Here is a 12,539-nt window from a genome sequence, read left to right as displayed (position 1 = left end):
TGCTGGTACAAAGGTGGTGGGTCCTGAGCTAAGATGGTCTGAGCGTATGATGTCACCACATCCCTTGGGAGGCCCACGCCGCTACCTACGGCTCCATGCTTGCTCACAGGATTGGGGAAGTGGTATCCTGAAGATTGGATGTCACCACCACCACCATCATTACCACACAGCTGCACTGAGCCTTTACTTGAAGACGTGTTGCTTTTGATGGTGTGTAACAATGTTAGGCTAGTCAATGTGTCATGATCAAACCTCATGGCACTCGTGGCTGCTTGGTGGTGGTGGTGGCACGGGTGGTGAGCTGTGATTGGCTTGCTGGCTTGTTGCTGGGGCAAGACCTTGTTTACTTTGTTTGACGATGGGAACTGTGTGTTAACGTTGTTGTTGATGGTGTGGTGAGTTCCCAGGAACCCTGGATCCATGGACACCAGGTTGTGGAGAAAGTGCTCAGCGTCCACCACGTGGTCTATGGTGCCCAGACTGGATCCGTGGAGGACATGAGATGAAGGATTGTCTAAAGAAGTGAGCGCACCTGAAAGTCCAGCATACTGGAAGGGGTCAGAGGAGTAGGCGTACTGTGGGAAAGGCTGCTGCGTCCTTCCAAGGGGTGCTGTGGTGGTGCCACTGGAGCTGTTGATGTTCGTCTGGTGTTCACCCTCCTGTTTCATACCAGCTGTTCCAGGATGGCGGAAGGGATACAGAATCAAAATGTCAACAGTTACTTTGGCAATCATTTACAATTTGTACAATATGTTAAATTAATATGTTCATGAAATTGATTTTGTAAAGGTACAGTATGCAAATTTTTAGTTTATTTCGTGAATACTTACAACCACCATTACATTGTAAGTGTGTTTATTATGTAGTTCATTATGACTGGGAAAATTAGAATTTTCATACATGAAAAGATGGATCTTCTCCATGTCCACCATTTTGAATTTCCAGCAATAGACTTTTTTTGCTGCAAAATTAGCTGTGCTTTGGTCATATTAGTAAATATTAGTTTATTACTTAGTTACAGTAATAATATTCATGAAATAACCAAATTTGGGAATAGGCAGCACAGTTAAAATGAACAGCATAGTTGCAAAGAGGTACAGGCGCCTCCGTTCCCGTACCACCAGGCTGGCGAGCAGCACAATGCACCAAGCGATCAAGATGCTGAACACTCAACCCACTCTCCCTCCACTGTCAGCCTCTAGCCAGCAAGGCCACTGACAACCCCCCCCCCCCATCCCCCACCACCACATCTGCGACTGAACATTCCACCTGCACTACTATACTTGTGACTGAACTTTCAACCTGCACTAACTCAAAACATGCACACACACACACACACACACACACACACACACACACACACACACACACACACACACACACACACACACACACACACACACACACACACACACACACACACACACACACACGCACACACACACACAAGCACACTGCACTTTCTGCACTAAACCCAAACATACACACACTGACACACACACACACACACACACACACACACACACACACACACACACACACACACAGACACACGAACACATACACAAGACGCACACCGCACCTTCTACCTGCACTAAACACATACACACACATACACACACACACACACACACACACACACACACACACACACACACACACACACACACACACACACTGCTGCTGGTGTACTTGACAGACCTTTTTAATATTTATTTTTCTTCAAAATGCTACTATTAACATGTCAGAACGCTATAAAGGACTTTTTTTAGGAAAAGCACAAAAGCACAACAAATACCTCTTAATGTATGTCCTCTACAAGTCTTCTGTTGTCCAGTCTTGCACTTTAAATGTCTGTATGAGCACTGTCTATGTCCATACTGTCTTAAGTCCATGTATAAGTACTGTCTATGTCTATACTGTCTATGTCCTTACCTAGATTAGTCTATGTCTGTATGGGAAAGCAAGAAATGTAATTTCAAATTCTTTGTATGACCAGTGCATGTAAAGAAATTGACAATAAAACCTACTTGACTTGACTTGACTTGACTTGACAATACCTACTATGGCCACCATTCTACATACTGTACCTTTAAAATGCTAAATATAGTCTGTAAATGAGATATTATATTTTTATAATATAATAAAATATACTAATATTATAGTAACAGCTACAGTGTTTATTGAGCATGAGAGTAGAGTAGAGTAGAGTAGAGTAGAGTAGAGTAGAGTAGAGTAGAGTAGAGTAGAGTAGAGTAGAGTATCGTTTATTGATCCCAGGGGGAAATTAAGGTGTCAAGTAGCATACACACATACATAAATAAAGACATTGCTCACGAGACATTACACACATACTTAGACATAAAATAACCATATATAGCTCACTGTTACACACATACTTACACATAAAATAACCATATATAGCTCACTGTTGCATACATTTGCCCAGGCATATCTCTCACACTCTCTCTCTCTCACACACAAACACACACACACACATGTGTGAGTTATGTCTTGAGGGACCAAGGGTCAGTACCTGGTACATATGTGAAGTGTTGCGTGATACTTTTTTTTCTCTTCCCATTAGTCACATAAAACTGGACTTTAACCGGCGATGTCATACTTCTGTTGTGGTAAGGCGGGGTTTGTACCACAATGTTCATCTGCAACAACAACAAAAGCACATGTTAATATCGGAATCATATTTTAGAGTATAAGACGCACTTCTCCCAAGTTACTGTGGAGAACACACTACCAGTTAAAAGGTTGAAATACTATTTATCTTGGCAATATACTTTATGAAGTTTCTGTGTACTCACTTCTGTTGACTTGTCCCTGAGAGATCTTGCCTCAGTCTCCCAAAGGGTTCGGCCATCTGTGGTGGGGAGGTTATCAGTTGAAAAACATGGTCAGTGCAATGGGATCTACTCTTATTAACTTGTATTTAATGGCCCAAGGCACAAAGCACAATGAAATACTATTCCATCATCCAAAGTTAAACAGAAAAGACAGAGACTCAAACTGTATAGGGTATGTGGCTTCACTAAAACGCCACTTTATCTCAATATCACATTCTGTTGAAGTAGGTAATTGTAGTAGGAATAAACGTTTTTCTTCTATTTGTGGACCTGCTGGATAAAGAAATTGTTTTTTTTTCTTAACCCGTTAAAGCACAGTGTTATAAATTTGCTGTTACCAGAATGGCAATGAGCAAGTCATAGTGCACTACTAAAGGCCCTGTGTTAAGTCATAGTAGTGTAGTAGTTAACTATTCAATGACGATTACAGCATGCCACAAGGAGGTAAAGCCTGCATCATGGGGCTACATTTCCGCATGTCCTTTACCTGGGCCCTTTTCGAGGAAGACCACTTTAGTGTCTGGGAAGATGTTGGTGCCGTGTATGTACATCTCCTCTCCCCCCTTGGCTGTGCCGCTGACGGGACCAAACTTCTCTATGAGGGGAAGCTCCAGAGCAGCACGCTGGGCTGAAGAGCAAAACAGAAAAGGAAATATAAATAAATACGTATATGAAACTCACAAAAGTGATACAATAGGCACACTGGGCTGCAGATCACAATCAAACGACACATAGGGGGAAAAAAAGAAATATACTGCATGATAAGCAAAGTCCCTGTGCACACCCAATGCCCAGGTGCTGGTGGTGTATTCCCAAGTGTATTCCCAAAATATTCACCACTTCTTAATCTGGTTCACTCAGTGTATTTTTCTAAAATGTTTGCCACTCCATATAGTGGAGTATGAACATGTTTACTTAGTGAAGTGTAGTCAAAGTGTTTATCTATTTCAATGGAAGAAGGTTTTGTGATAAGGGTGGTATCTCGCACTAAAACAGGTGAGCCAAGTCACCACCTCTAATGAACCTGATGATGGTTTACATTGAGGGAAAAAAAGAAGAAACACATTTTGTAGTTGCCATACAGAATTAATAAGTTGAGCATGCAGACTAGGGCTGGGCGGTATACCGTTAAAAAAAAACGTGATAACGGTTTCACCTACACAAGGTTCACTTTTTGATAAAAACCGTGATAACGGTTTTCACCTACACAACGTTCACTTTTTTTTAAAGTTTTTGTTCCAAAAAAGTGATTAAAATAGAAATGGAGATTGATTTAAATTAAGGATTTTATCTCATTTTTAAATTTAATTTAAACCTTTTCTTCAGAAACATTGAGATGTGGGGGAAAATTGCTGCTCATCAAAAAAAAAACCTTGCAGAGAACCGTGATATCAATTTTCATCAAGAAAACCGTGATACGCATTTTTTCCTAAACCGCCCAGCCCTAATGCAGACCCATTGCACTTAAACATTGTGGTTGGAATGTGTTTACGTATGTGCCTTACTCAAACATGAGGCAAATAACAGAATTCCATGTACCATATCAGAGTTCTGTAGTAAATATAAGAATCATTTTGTCTTTTAAATGGGAAAACACAAACGCACACGCTCAGTCAACAACAACAGCACCTGTATTTGCTTATTCAAAACCCACTGCTTTGCATAGCAATAATATACTCATATTTGCACAGACAGCCAACTGAGACAGACATCATAGTCATCATACAAGGAGACAATGTAGTCACTGAGTGGAGATGCGTCACTTACAGCATTCCACTGGAACGGACGCCGTCTGTAGCGACAGCACACTTCCATTGGCCAGGGGAATGTGCGTACGGAACACGACCCGTACACGTGTATTCTTCCGACCCACTTCCGTTTCTCCCTTCCGAAGCTCGATGTCCGAGTTCCGAAGCTTGAGAATTCCAGCACAGTCGATGCTGTCAAAACAAGCAGAAGAAAGACTATATAATAAAGAAATAAAGATTGTCATCTGTTTATATGACGTCTTTCTATTCGCCTTCCAAATGATCTGAAATATGTTTTTGTTTTACACATTAATCTAATAGCAGTTTGTACTTTGCATGTTTTAATGGTCACTTGTTAAAAGAAAAAAAGGAAATACTATAAATAGCTACAGCTAACTGGCTTTAGAGATTAAAATCACTTGTTCACACTTTGATGCAAACAGCAACAGAAATGAGTCCCCTCTTTCTTTGACTTTACTTGAGACATGGACTCTTGAATTCTTTTCAGTTTAAGGTGGACAGTTCAAAACACAATTGTAACTGACCACCAGTATTGCATTTGGGTGTGATTACTAAAACCGCTTTCATGGGGTGGTCTGGTTTGACCACATGTCATTCCTTTCTCTGCCATTTAGCTGAGCTGAACCGTCTACAAGCCCTGGCGTGCAGGATGTCCATTCAGTTGTTTTAATGTTGAAGAACAAAAGCGGATAACAGCCACACAGCCAACAAAACTGAAGTAATTTCAAATGGCAACTGTCTGACTTTAAGAAATGTTAAAAGAAATGAAGAAAAACAATCGCGTTAGTCAGTCATGGATAATTTTTCAGAGCATCCATAGGAAAAATATATGAAATCACTCAATTCTGAGGAACCAAAATAGGGTGAACTTTGTTTCACCACCCTCTGGCCTTTAGAACAACCCACAGCCTCTGACACATGGCATTAAATGAGTGTAAAAACAGTGCCCTTCATCAGCAATACAGTACCTGATAGACATGTTGTTCTCTGGGAGGAGGGGTATCTCCAGCACCTTGGTGTGGTTGAGGGTGGTCTCGTGACTGGCCGTGGAGACGGTCTTCCCCGTGATGCGGTGGACCTGGTAGAAGGCGTGAGGCCGCACGATGCGCTCGTCCGCCGTGCCGATAAAGATCTGCAGGTTGACCGGCTTTTCGTTGTAGCCAATGAGCTGTGAGAAGAAGAAGAAAAAAAATCCCCAAGAATGTGATTCAAATGACTCGCTTGATCGATCACACCAAACAACACATGCTGTTCAGAGAATGGGATTCAGATAAGGTGTAGGCTGTCTAAAGAGGCCTTACATGGAATACATTGATTAAGGTATATGTGACATGTAATGAACAACTAAAAACAAACAGTATCTGTTGCTCATTTACTATATATTATTTATATTAGAAAATAAATGGGTGGCACTATCACAGATCGTTAATAAGAGGAACAGATGTACTGAGTGGCAATACAGCCCTCACCTGGTTGTTCTGATAAGTGATAATGAATTGCCAAGAAGTTGCAATAATGAACAAAACACTTCATATTTATTTATGCTATCTGACTCAGATAAGGTATATTTGGTTAGTCTAAAACACTTCCTTTTCTAAGGTTGACACTCCATTGTCAAGGTTATCCCAGTGTTACAAGCAAACAAAAATAATGCATGGTATAGGAAATGGTTTGCCTGAACTTCTTTCAAGACAGATCTTCAAACTATGCAACACTCTACAGACAGATGAATTATATTCGGATAGCTTAGTAGCATCGTCATTTGGATAGCTTGGTGGCATAAATTAAGATTCTGGCAAAAAGGATCTGAACGCTTGCTTGATATTTGACCCATTTCACTGAAGATGTGGTATAATGTATGATGATAAATGTATGCATCTCATTGTCCCTGAGAAAGAGCCAGTAGTGGTCAAAACATTGCTTGAAACATTGCTCTCAAGTTGAGATGTTAACCGGTAACCGTTTAACCGATAGTCGACCGGATCAACTTTAACCGGTTAAAATTTTCTGCCACCGGTTAACCGGTTGTAATAATTATAATAATAATTTCCTCCCAAAAAGCCCCAAAAAACGATAATTTCGAGGTTTTAGTACGATAATTCAGCATTTTCCATCTGGCAACAGTGACTGGACATGGCAGGTCCTGTCTGCGCAGGAAAAAAAGGCTTATGTGAATTTTTTTAATTTTTTTTAATCAGTGCTGTGTATATCAGGCACGCGAACGTTGTATAATTTAAGATTACCGGTTTACCGGTTAACCACCGGTTAACCACCGGTTAATGAGTCTCAGTAGCCGGTTAAGAGTTTTTTCAATTTTCGCCATCCCAATTTTCGCCATAAAGTTGAGTCTCAACTTTAAATAACAGGAAGTCAAACAGTGTTACGGACTTCATATCTTTAATTGGATTTAACTTCCTCTGTCCACAATCTGCCAATCCAGCATCCCCACATCTATACCTCTTTGCACACTAAAATAAGTTAGCAGTCCTCAACTTGACTACAGCTGCAGACTGCCTTAATGGCCCACTTAGTTGAGTAAATATCCCAGGAATTTGGCTAGTCATTTCTCTCAGAGATCACACTTCATAGCTCAAGTTGTGATCATAAATAAACACACAAGCTGTAAATGTAAAGGTCAAAATAAGTTACGCCGGCGACTCAGGTTTGATTACGGGCCGGGTTATTTGCCGATCCTTCCCCATCTCTCTCTCTCTCCCCACTCATTTCCTGTCTCTCCTCCACTGTCCTGTCACTGTCCTAAGGTAAAAAAGCCTTATATACAGCTCCAGGCCTTTTTATTAGAATACCATGAAAAAGTTGATTTATTTCCATAATTTCATCAATAATGTTAAACTGTCATGGATTGTAGATTCATGGCCCAGTTTTTTAACTATTCCAATCATTATTTTTTTTCTTTTTATATACGTTGGCCTTCCAGCTCAAAAAACCCATGAATTGGGGAATTCGCATTATTAGAATATTGTTATAAAATCAATTTTTTCTTCATCAAAATTCGGGTCACATTAAATCAGTTGAAATTTGGTACTTTCTACATAACATGCAATGGTCAATACTTGGTTAGGACATTCTCTGTCTTCATAATGGCCATGATGCGTTTAACATTGAAGTCAATGGCAAAAACAGTGCATGGGAGTTATGGAAGCCCAGATATCCTTGATGCTTTGCTGTCAGCTGTTCTTGTTTGTTGACCTGGTACCCCACACTTCACTCTTCAATATACCCTGTAGATTTCCATGCCATGTTTTGGCGCTAACTCACCAGTTTAATTCTAAATAACCAGAAATTAAACCCCATTGAAAATGAATGGGGTTTAATTTCTGTTGAGTTAGAATTAAACTGGTGAGGTAACACCAAAACGTGGCATGGAAATCTTTGGGTATATTGAAGAGGGAAGTGTGGGGCACCAGGTCAACAAACAAGAACAGCTGACAGCAAAGCATCAAGGATATCTGGGCTTCCATAACTCCCATGCACTGTTTTTGCCATTGACTTCAATGTTAAACGCATCATGGCCATTATGAAGACAGAGAATGTCCTAACCAAGTATTGACCATTGCATGTTATGCAGAAAGTACCAAATTTCAACTGATTTAATGTGACCCGAATTTTGATGAAGAAAAATGTGATTTTATAACAATATTCTAATAATGCGAATTCCCCAATTCATGGGTTTTTTGAGCTGGAAGGCCAACGTATATAAAAAGAAAAAAAATAATGATTGGAATAGTTAAAAAACTGGGCCATGAATCTACAATCCATGACAGTTTAACATTATTGATGGAATTATGGAAATAAATCAACTTTTTCGTGGTATTCTAATAAAAAGGCCTGGAGCTGTATACACATTTAAAAAATAAAAATAATAAGTTAGTAGGTCGCACCTTGACGACGGGGTGTCCCCCACAGGCTGCCTTGATGGCTCCCCGGCTGCCCTCGGTCTCGTAGTGAGCCCGGTGATGATCTCTGGGCTGGGCCTCGATACGCAGCTCATACTGCCCACACTGGCTGGGCAGCTGGCAGTCCAGAGAAGGTAGGGCAGGAACGCTACAGGGAAAGCATTTCATTCATTTACTCGTTCATCCGAAGAGGCATATAAAGTAAAAGGAGAAGTACTCTTGCAGTGTATCTACCTCATTAGGTACAGTTGGAATAACTGGTGTATGAACTACGTACGATCAGGTACTAGTATTGTAATTACTAGGGCTGTAACGATATTGTATCGAACCGAGAAATCGTGATACACAGAGTCACGATACTGTATCGTGATACAAGGAGGCAGTATCGTGATACGCCCTTTTGACGTTTTGATACACATCAGCCCAGAAAACAACCACAGGATATGAAGTGATAGTGCTTCCAAGCATCATCATTCTTATATAGAAACTTTTTTAAATTATTAGTAGCCTCTTGTAACCTATTCTACCCATAAACTATCATAGTTTTTATTCATAACGTTTATAATGTTGGTAAATGTGAAATCGTGGGGTGTATCGAACCGTAGGTCATGAATCGTGATACAAACCGAATCGTGAGTTGAGTGTATCGTTACAGCCCTAGTAATTACATCAGTAAAAGTATTATTTTGACTTTAATACAGATTTACTGTATAACTGTACTTCTACGCTACACATTTAGTTATGAGGAAGAGCTCATTAACAATCCTGTCTGGCTCCTCAATGGACACAGTTTTTCAAGAATTGATCCTCCACATTTAATAAATTAATCCTGTCTGTGTATGTGTATCTGCTCACAAGGGCGCGATAAAATCTTTATAATTTATAAGTCAGTTTATTACTGCATTCTAAACTTATAAAAATGAAACAGATACAATGACCATTTCATTTCTTGCACTGACCAGTGGTAATGAACAATAGATTTTCAGTAGGTCAGTTCACCTTACTGTATTACTGTAAGGAATTTCCGCTGCTGGACTGTGTATTTGTCTAACTGTGAAAAACGCCGAAAATTCAAAGGGTCAACAACCACGTCTAACAAACAACCCACAAACTTACGTGTGGACAGGTGTTTGAGACGGCTTGGGTTTGCTCCAGGTGAAGTGAGAGGGAACGGAGAGGAAATGCTGTTGTTCTATGCCGCTGTCTTCTCTCTTCTGCCCAGCTAAAGCAGACAGGGAGGAGGAGTCGGAACAAGAGGGGTAATCCAGCAAGGCGGTCAGAGCCCCCAGGGCCTGTTCCTCCACACCACCTGCCCCCGCCGCTACCTGCTGCAGCACGCCTGAGCCCAGCTGGAGGAGACCTGAGCCTGCTGCTCCAAGCACCTGCTGCTGCTCCTGGCTCCCCTGGTACGTCCTCCTGGTCTTGTGAGGGACGTCCACCTCCGAGGACTGGGCGAACAGCAGCATGGCACTCCCGGCCCAGGTCTCCTCCGTCACGCTGCCCCGTGGGGAGTGGGTGGGGGTGGGTATGGGAGAGGAGGAGGTGGCGGCGTTGCTGTTGGAGGGCGGCTGGGGAGAGGACGAGCCGGAGTGCCGCCGCTTCCCGCACGGGGAGGTGGGCCGGGAGGACGGCCTGGAGGAGGGTCGGGAGGACGGGCGCGAGGTGGAGGCCTGGGCCGAGGGCGGACGGGGACTCAGCCAGGTGTCCTCGGAGATGCTGGTGCGGGGGGACTGGTAGGGGGACTGGTGGGGGGACAGCGAGTGTCCAAACAGCTGTTGCTGCTGCTGTAGGTGCTGGTGTTGGAGAGCCACATGCTGTTGCTGCTGCTGAAGGTGGAAGCGCATCCAGGGGTCTTCCCCACCGCCGGCCGCCAGCGAACCAGGGGAGCCGAACGGCGACACCAGGGGGGACACCTGGGGAGAGGCCAGCGGGGAGGGCAAGGGCGAGGGCAACGGGGAGGTGAGGGGCGACACTAAGGGGGAGCCCCCCAGCCGGATGTGGGCCGCCGCCTCGTTGAGCTCGGCCTCCACGTCGTCGTAGACGTGGGAGAAGGAGGAGGCGCAGGAGGAGGCGTCGGAGAGCCAGCTGCGGGAGGAGAGGCTGCTGCAGGGGCTGGGGCACAGGGACGAGGGGTCTCGGTACGCCGGGTCTAGGGACAGGTACAAGTGGTCTCTGGCGGCTGCAGCGGCACCGCCCTCCACCACCTCGGAGCCGCCGTGGTGGAGCATCTGCAGAGCGTCCTGACAGGCACCCATCATGTCATGGCTGGAGCTGGTGGGGATGGATGTGATTTGGATACTGGGGCAGTCGAACATCCTGGAGGGCGACTCGAAGCTGTTGTTGTTGTTGTGGTGGTGGTGGTGTATGGCTCCACCACCACCACCACCGCCGCCGCCGCCGGAGATAGCACCTGTGCCTGTGACATCATGGGCACCGCTGGCAGCTGGGCTGCCCTGCAGTTCAGTGACAGGAATGGAGGTTGTTGGCGGTGGCGGCGGCTGGTTGTACTGCAAGTTCCCTAAAGGGCGGTTACTCACAGGCTGCAGCAGACCCACATTGAGGAAGTAGCAGTCATCATTAAGATCAATATCTGGATTCAGAAAAAGAAAGAGAAGACGTTGTAAGAATTTTTTTGTCGATGCAGCTTGCATGGTCCCTCCTGTGATACAGCAGGAGTGCGACCACACCACACACAACCTTTAAATGGATATGTGTTATTGTTGGAAACCAGTACAGGGAGGAGAGACTGGCTGCCAAGCAAAGGAACACAACCAAGCAAGCAACCTCAAGGCCATTGCCACTTGAACAGCTGCCTGTTATAAATAGTAGCCTACAGTTGACACACTGGCCAGAAAACACAGGATGTCAAAATGTTGAGAACACAGCATATTTTTTGTTTTTGAACAACCACCAGCTCTAGTTGGCAATATGGTTTGGGCTAAGTTGACTGTTATGACAGCCATATTATTACCATGTTGACTACGGCAGGCTACTAACATGAATCCACAGGTGCGCTTATTCACGAAACCAACACGAGAAACAAACATTATACGAGGTCTGAATTATTTTCTAGTGCGAAGTCTGCTTAGCATCAAGTTATAGCACTTATAGACGGCACAGTTTAGAAGGCCATCTATAAAACATACTCTGAGAAGGTGCATTTGCAAACTGAAATCGATGCGTTACGTTACCTGCGTGGCCTAGTGGCGGCTCCCTGCCGCTTTCCCCAAAAGTAAGCCTGAAGTCCAATTCGTCTGTGTAATTTGCGCTCGTCATTGCATTTGACCAGGCGCTCCTGCCAATCACCCGATGTTTGATTATCCTCGAGAAGTCAGCGTTCTGCCAAAAGTTGTTGTCGTGGAGGGGGCTAAAGTGCAGACACAGACCGAAAGCTGCGAATGCGGAACACGCACCCGAAGACGGTTTGCATAAGTTTTGTTGCTGATATGAAGTTGTTTCCGCTGTCGTTATTTGAACTCAATGGAGACCTAGTTCATCAAAAGAAACACTTTCCTCACCCCCCAAATACTTGCAGTAACTTTCGCGTAACATAAAAGGCTACAAGAGGGTTCTAAACGTGACGTCAAAACTCGAAAGACAACATTGAGTAGTAGCTTACAGTGTTGGCCCTCCCCCTGCCTTTCCAAGCACTGAAGAATAGCCTTTGAAGTGTAGGATATGCTTACGTAACATTACGTTAAACTAATGCAATTTTCACAAAACTTTCTCTTTAACATTAGTATGCTACAGTAATATTTAAATACCGTTACATAACACAAGTAAAACTGTCAACATTTTAACAAATACCATTTTTAGGCTAACCCAATTTCTAAGCAAGGAGTCCAAGCCATGCAATTCAACGAATACATTTAATTTCAGGTAAAAACTTGCAGAAAACATTTTTCAAAAAAACATGATGAGTGAAGTCATACACATCCCTTTCTTCGACAAACACACCTTTGTTGCCCTCTGCAGGTTCTATGGAGGCACTGGGG

At 43.4% G+C, this 12,539-nt stretch overlaps 1 protein-coding gene across 1 annotated transcript in view; it reads right to left on the bottom strand.

Moving 5' to 3' along the window:
• nfatc3b (nuclear factor of activated T cells 3b) overlaps nt 1-12,323 on the bottom strand; it is an 18,292-nt gene extending 5,969 nt beyond the window's left edge. The window contains exons 1-9 of the mRNA XM_063197040.1: nt 11,736-12,323; nt 9,661-11,134; nt 8,530-8,692; nt 5,596-5,795; nt 4,626-4,798; nt 3,346-3,486; nt 2,820-2,875; nt 2,537-2,663; nt 1-673 (exon numbers count right to left, since the gene is read on the bottom strand). The exon at nt 1-673 is cut by the window's left edge and continues 302 nt beyond it. Coding sequence (XP_063053110.1) covers nt 1-673; nt 2,537-2,663; nt 2,820-2,875; nt 3,346-3,486; nt 4,626-4,798; nt 5,596-5,795; nt 8,530-8,692; nt 9,661-11,134; nt 11,736-11,820 — 3,092 coding nt within the window. The 5' untranslated portion in view covers nt 11,821-12,323. The remainder of the gene's footprint in view (nt 674-2,536; nt 2,664-2,819; nt 2,876-3,345; nt 3,487-4,625; nt 4,799-5,595; nt 5,796-8,529; nt 8,693-9,660; nt 11,135-11,735) is intronic.
• Between the last annotated feature and the right edge of the window lie 216 nt (nt 12,324-12,539).

The sequence above is a fragment of the Engraulis encrasicolus genome, chromosome 4 (assembly GCF_034702125.1).
Source record: "Engraulis encrasicolus isolate BLACKSEA-1 chromosome 4, IST_EnEncr_1.0, whole genome shotgun sequence".
Taxonomy (NCBI): Eukaryota; Metazoa; Chordata; class Actinopteri; order Clupeiformes; family Engraulidae; genus Engraulis; species Engraulis encrasicolus.
This window is presented reverse-complemented; position numbering and strand designations above follow the sequence as displayed.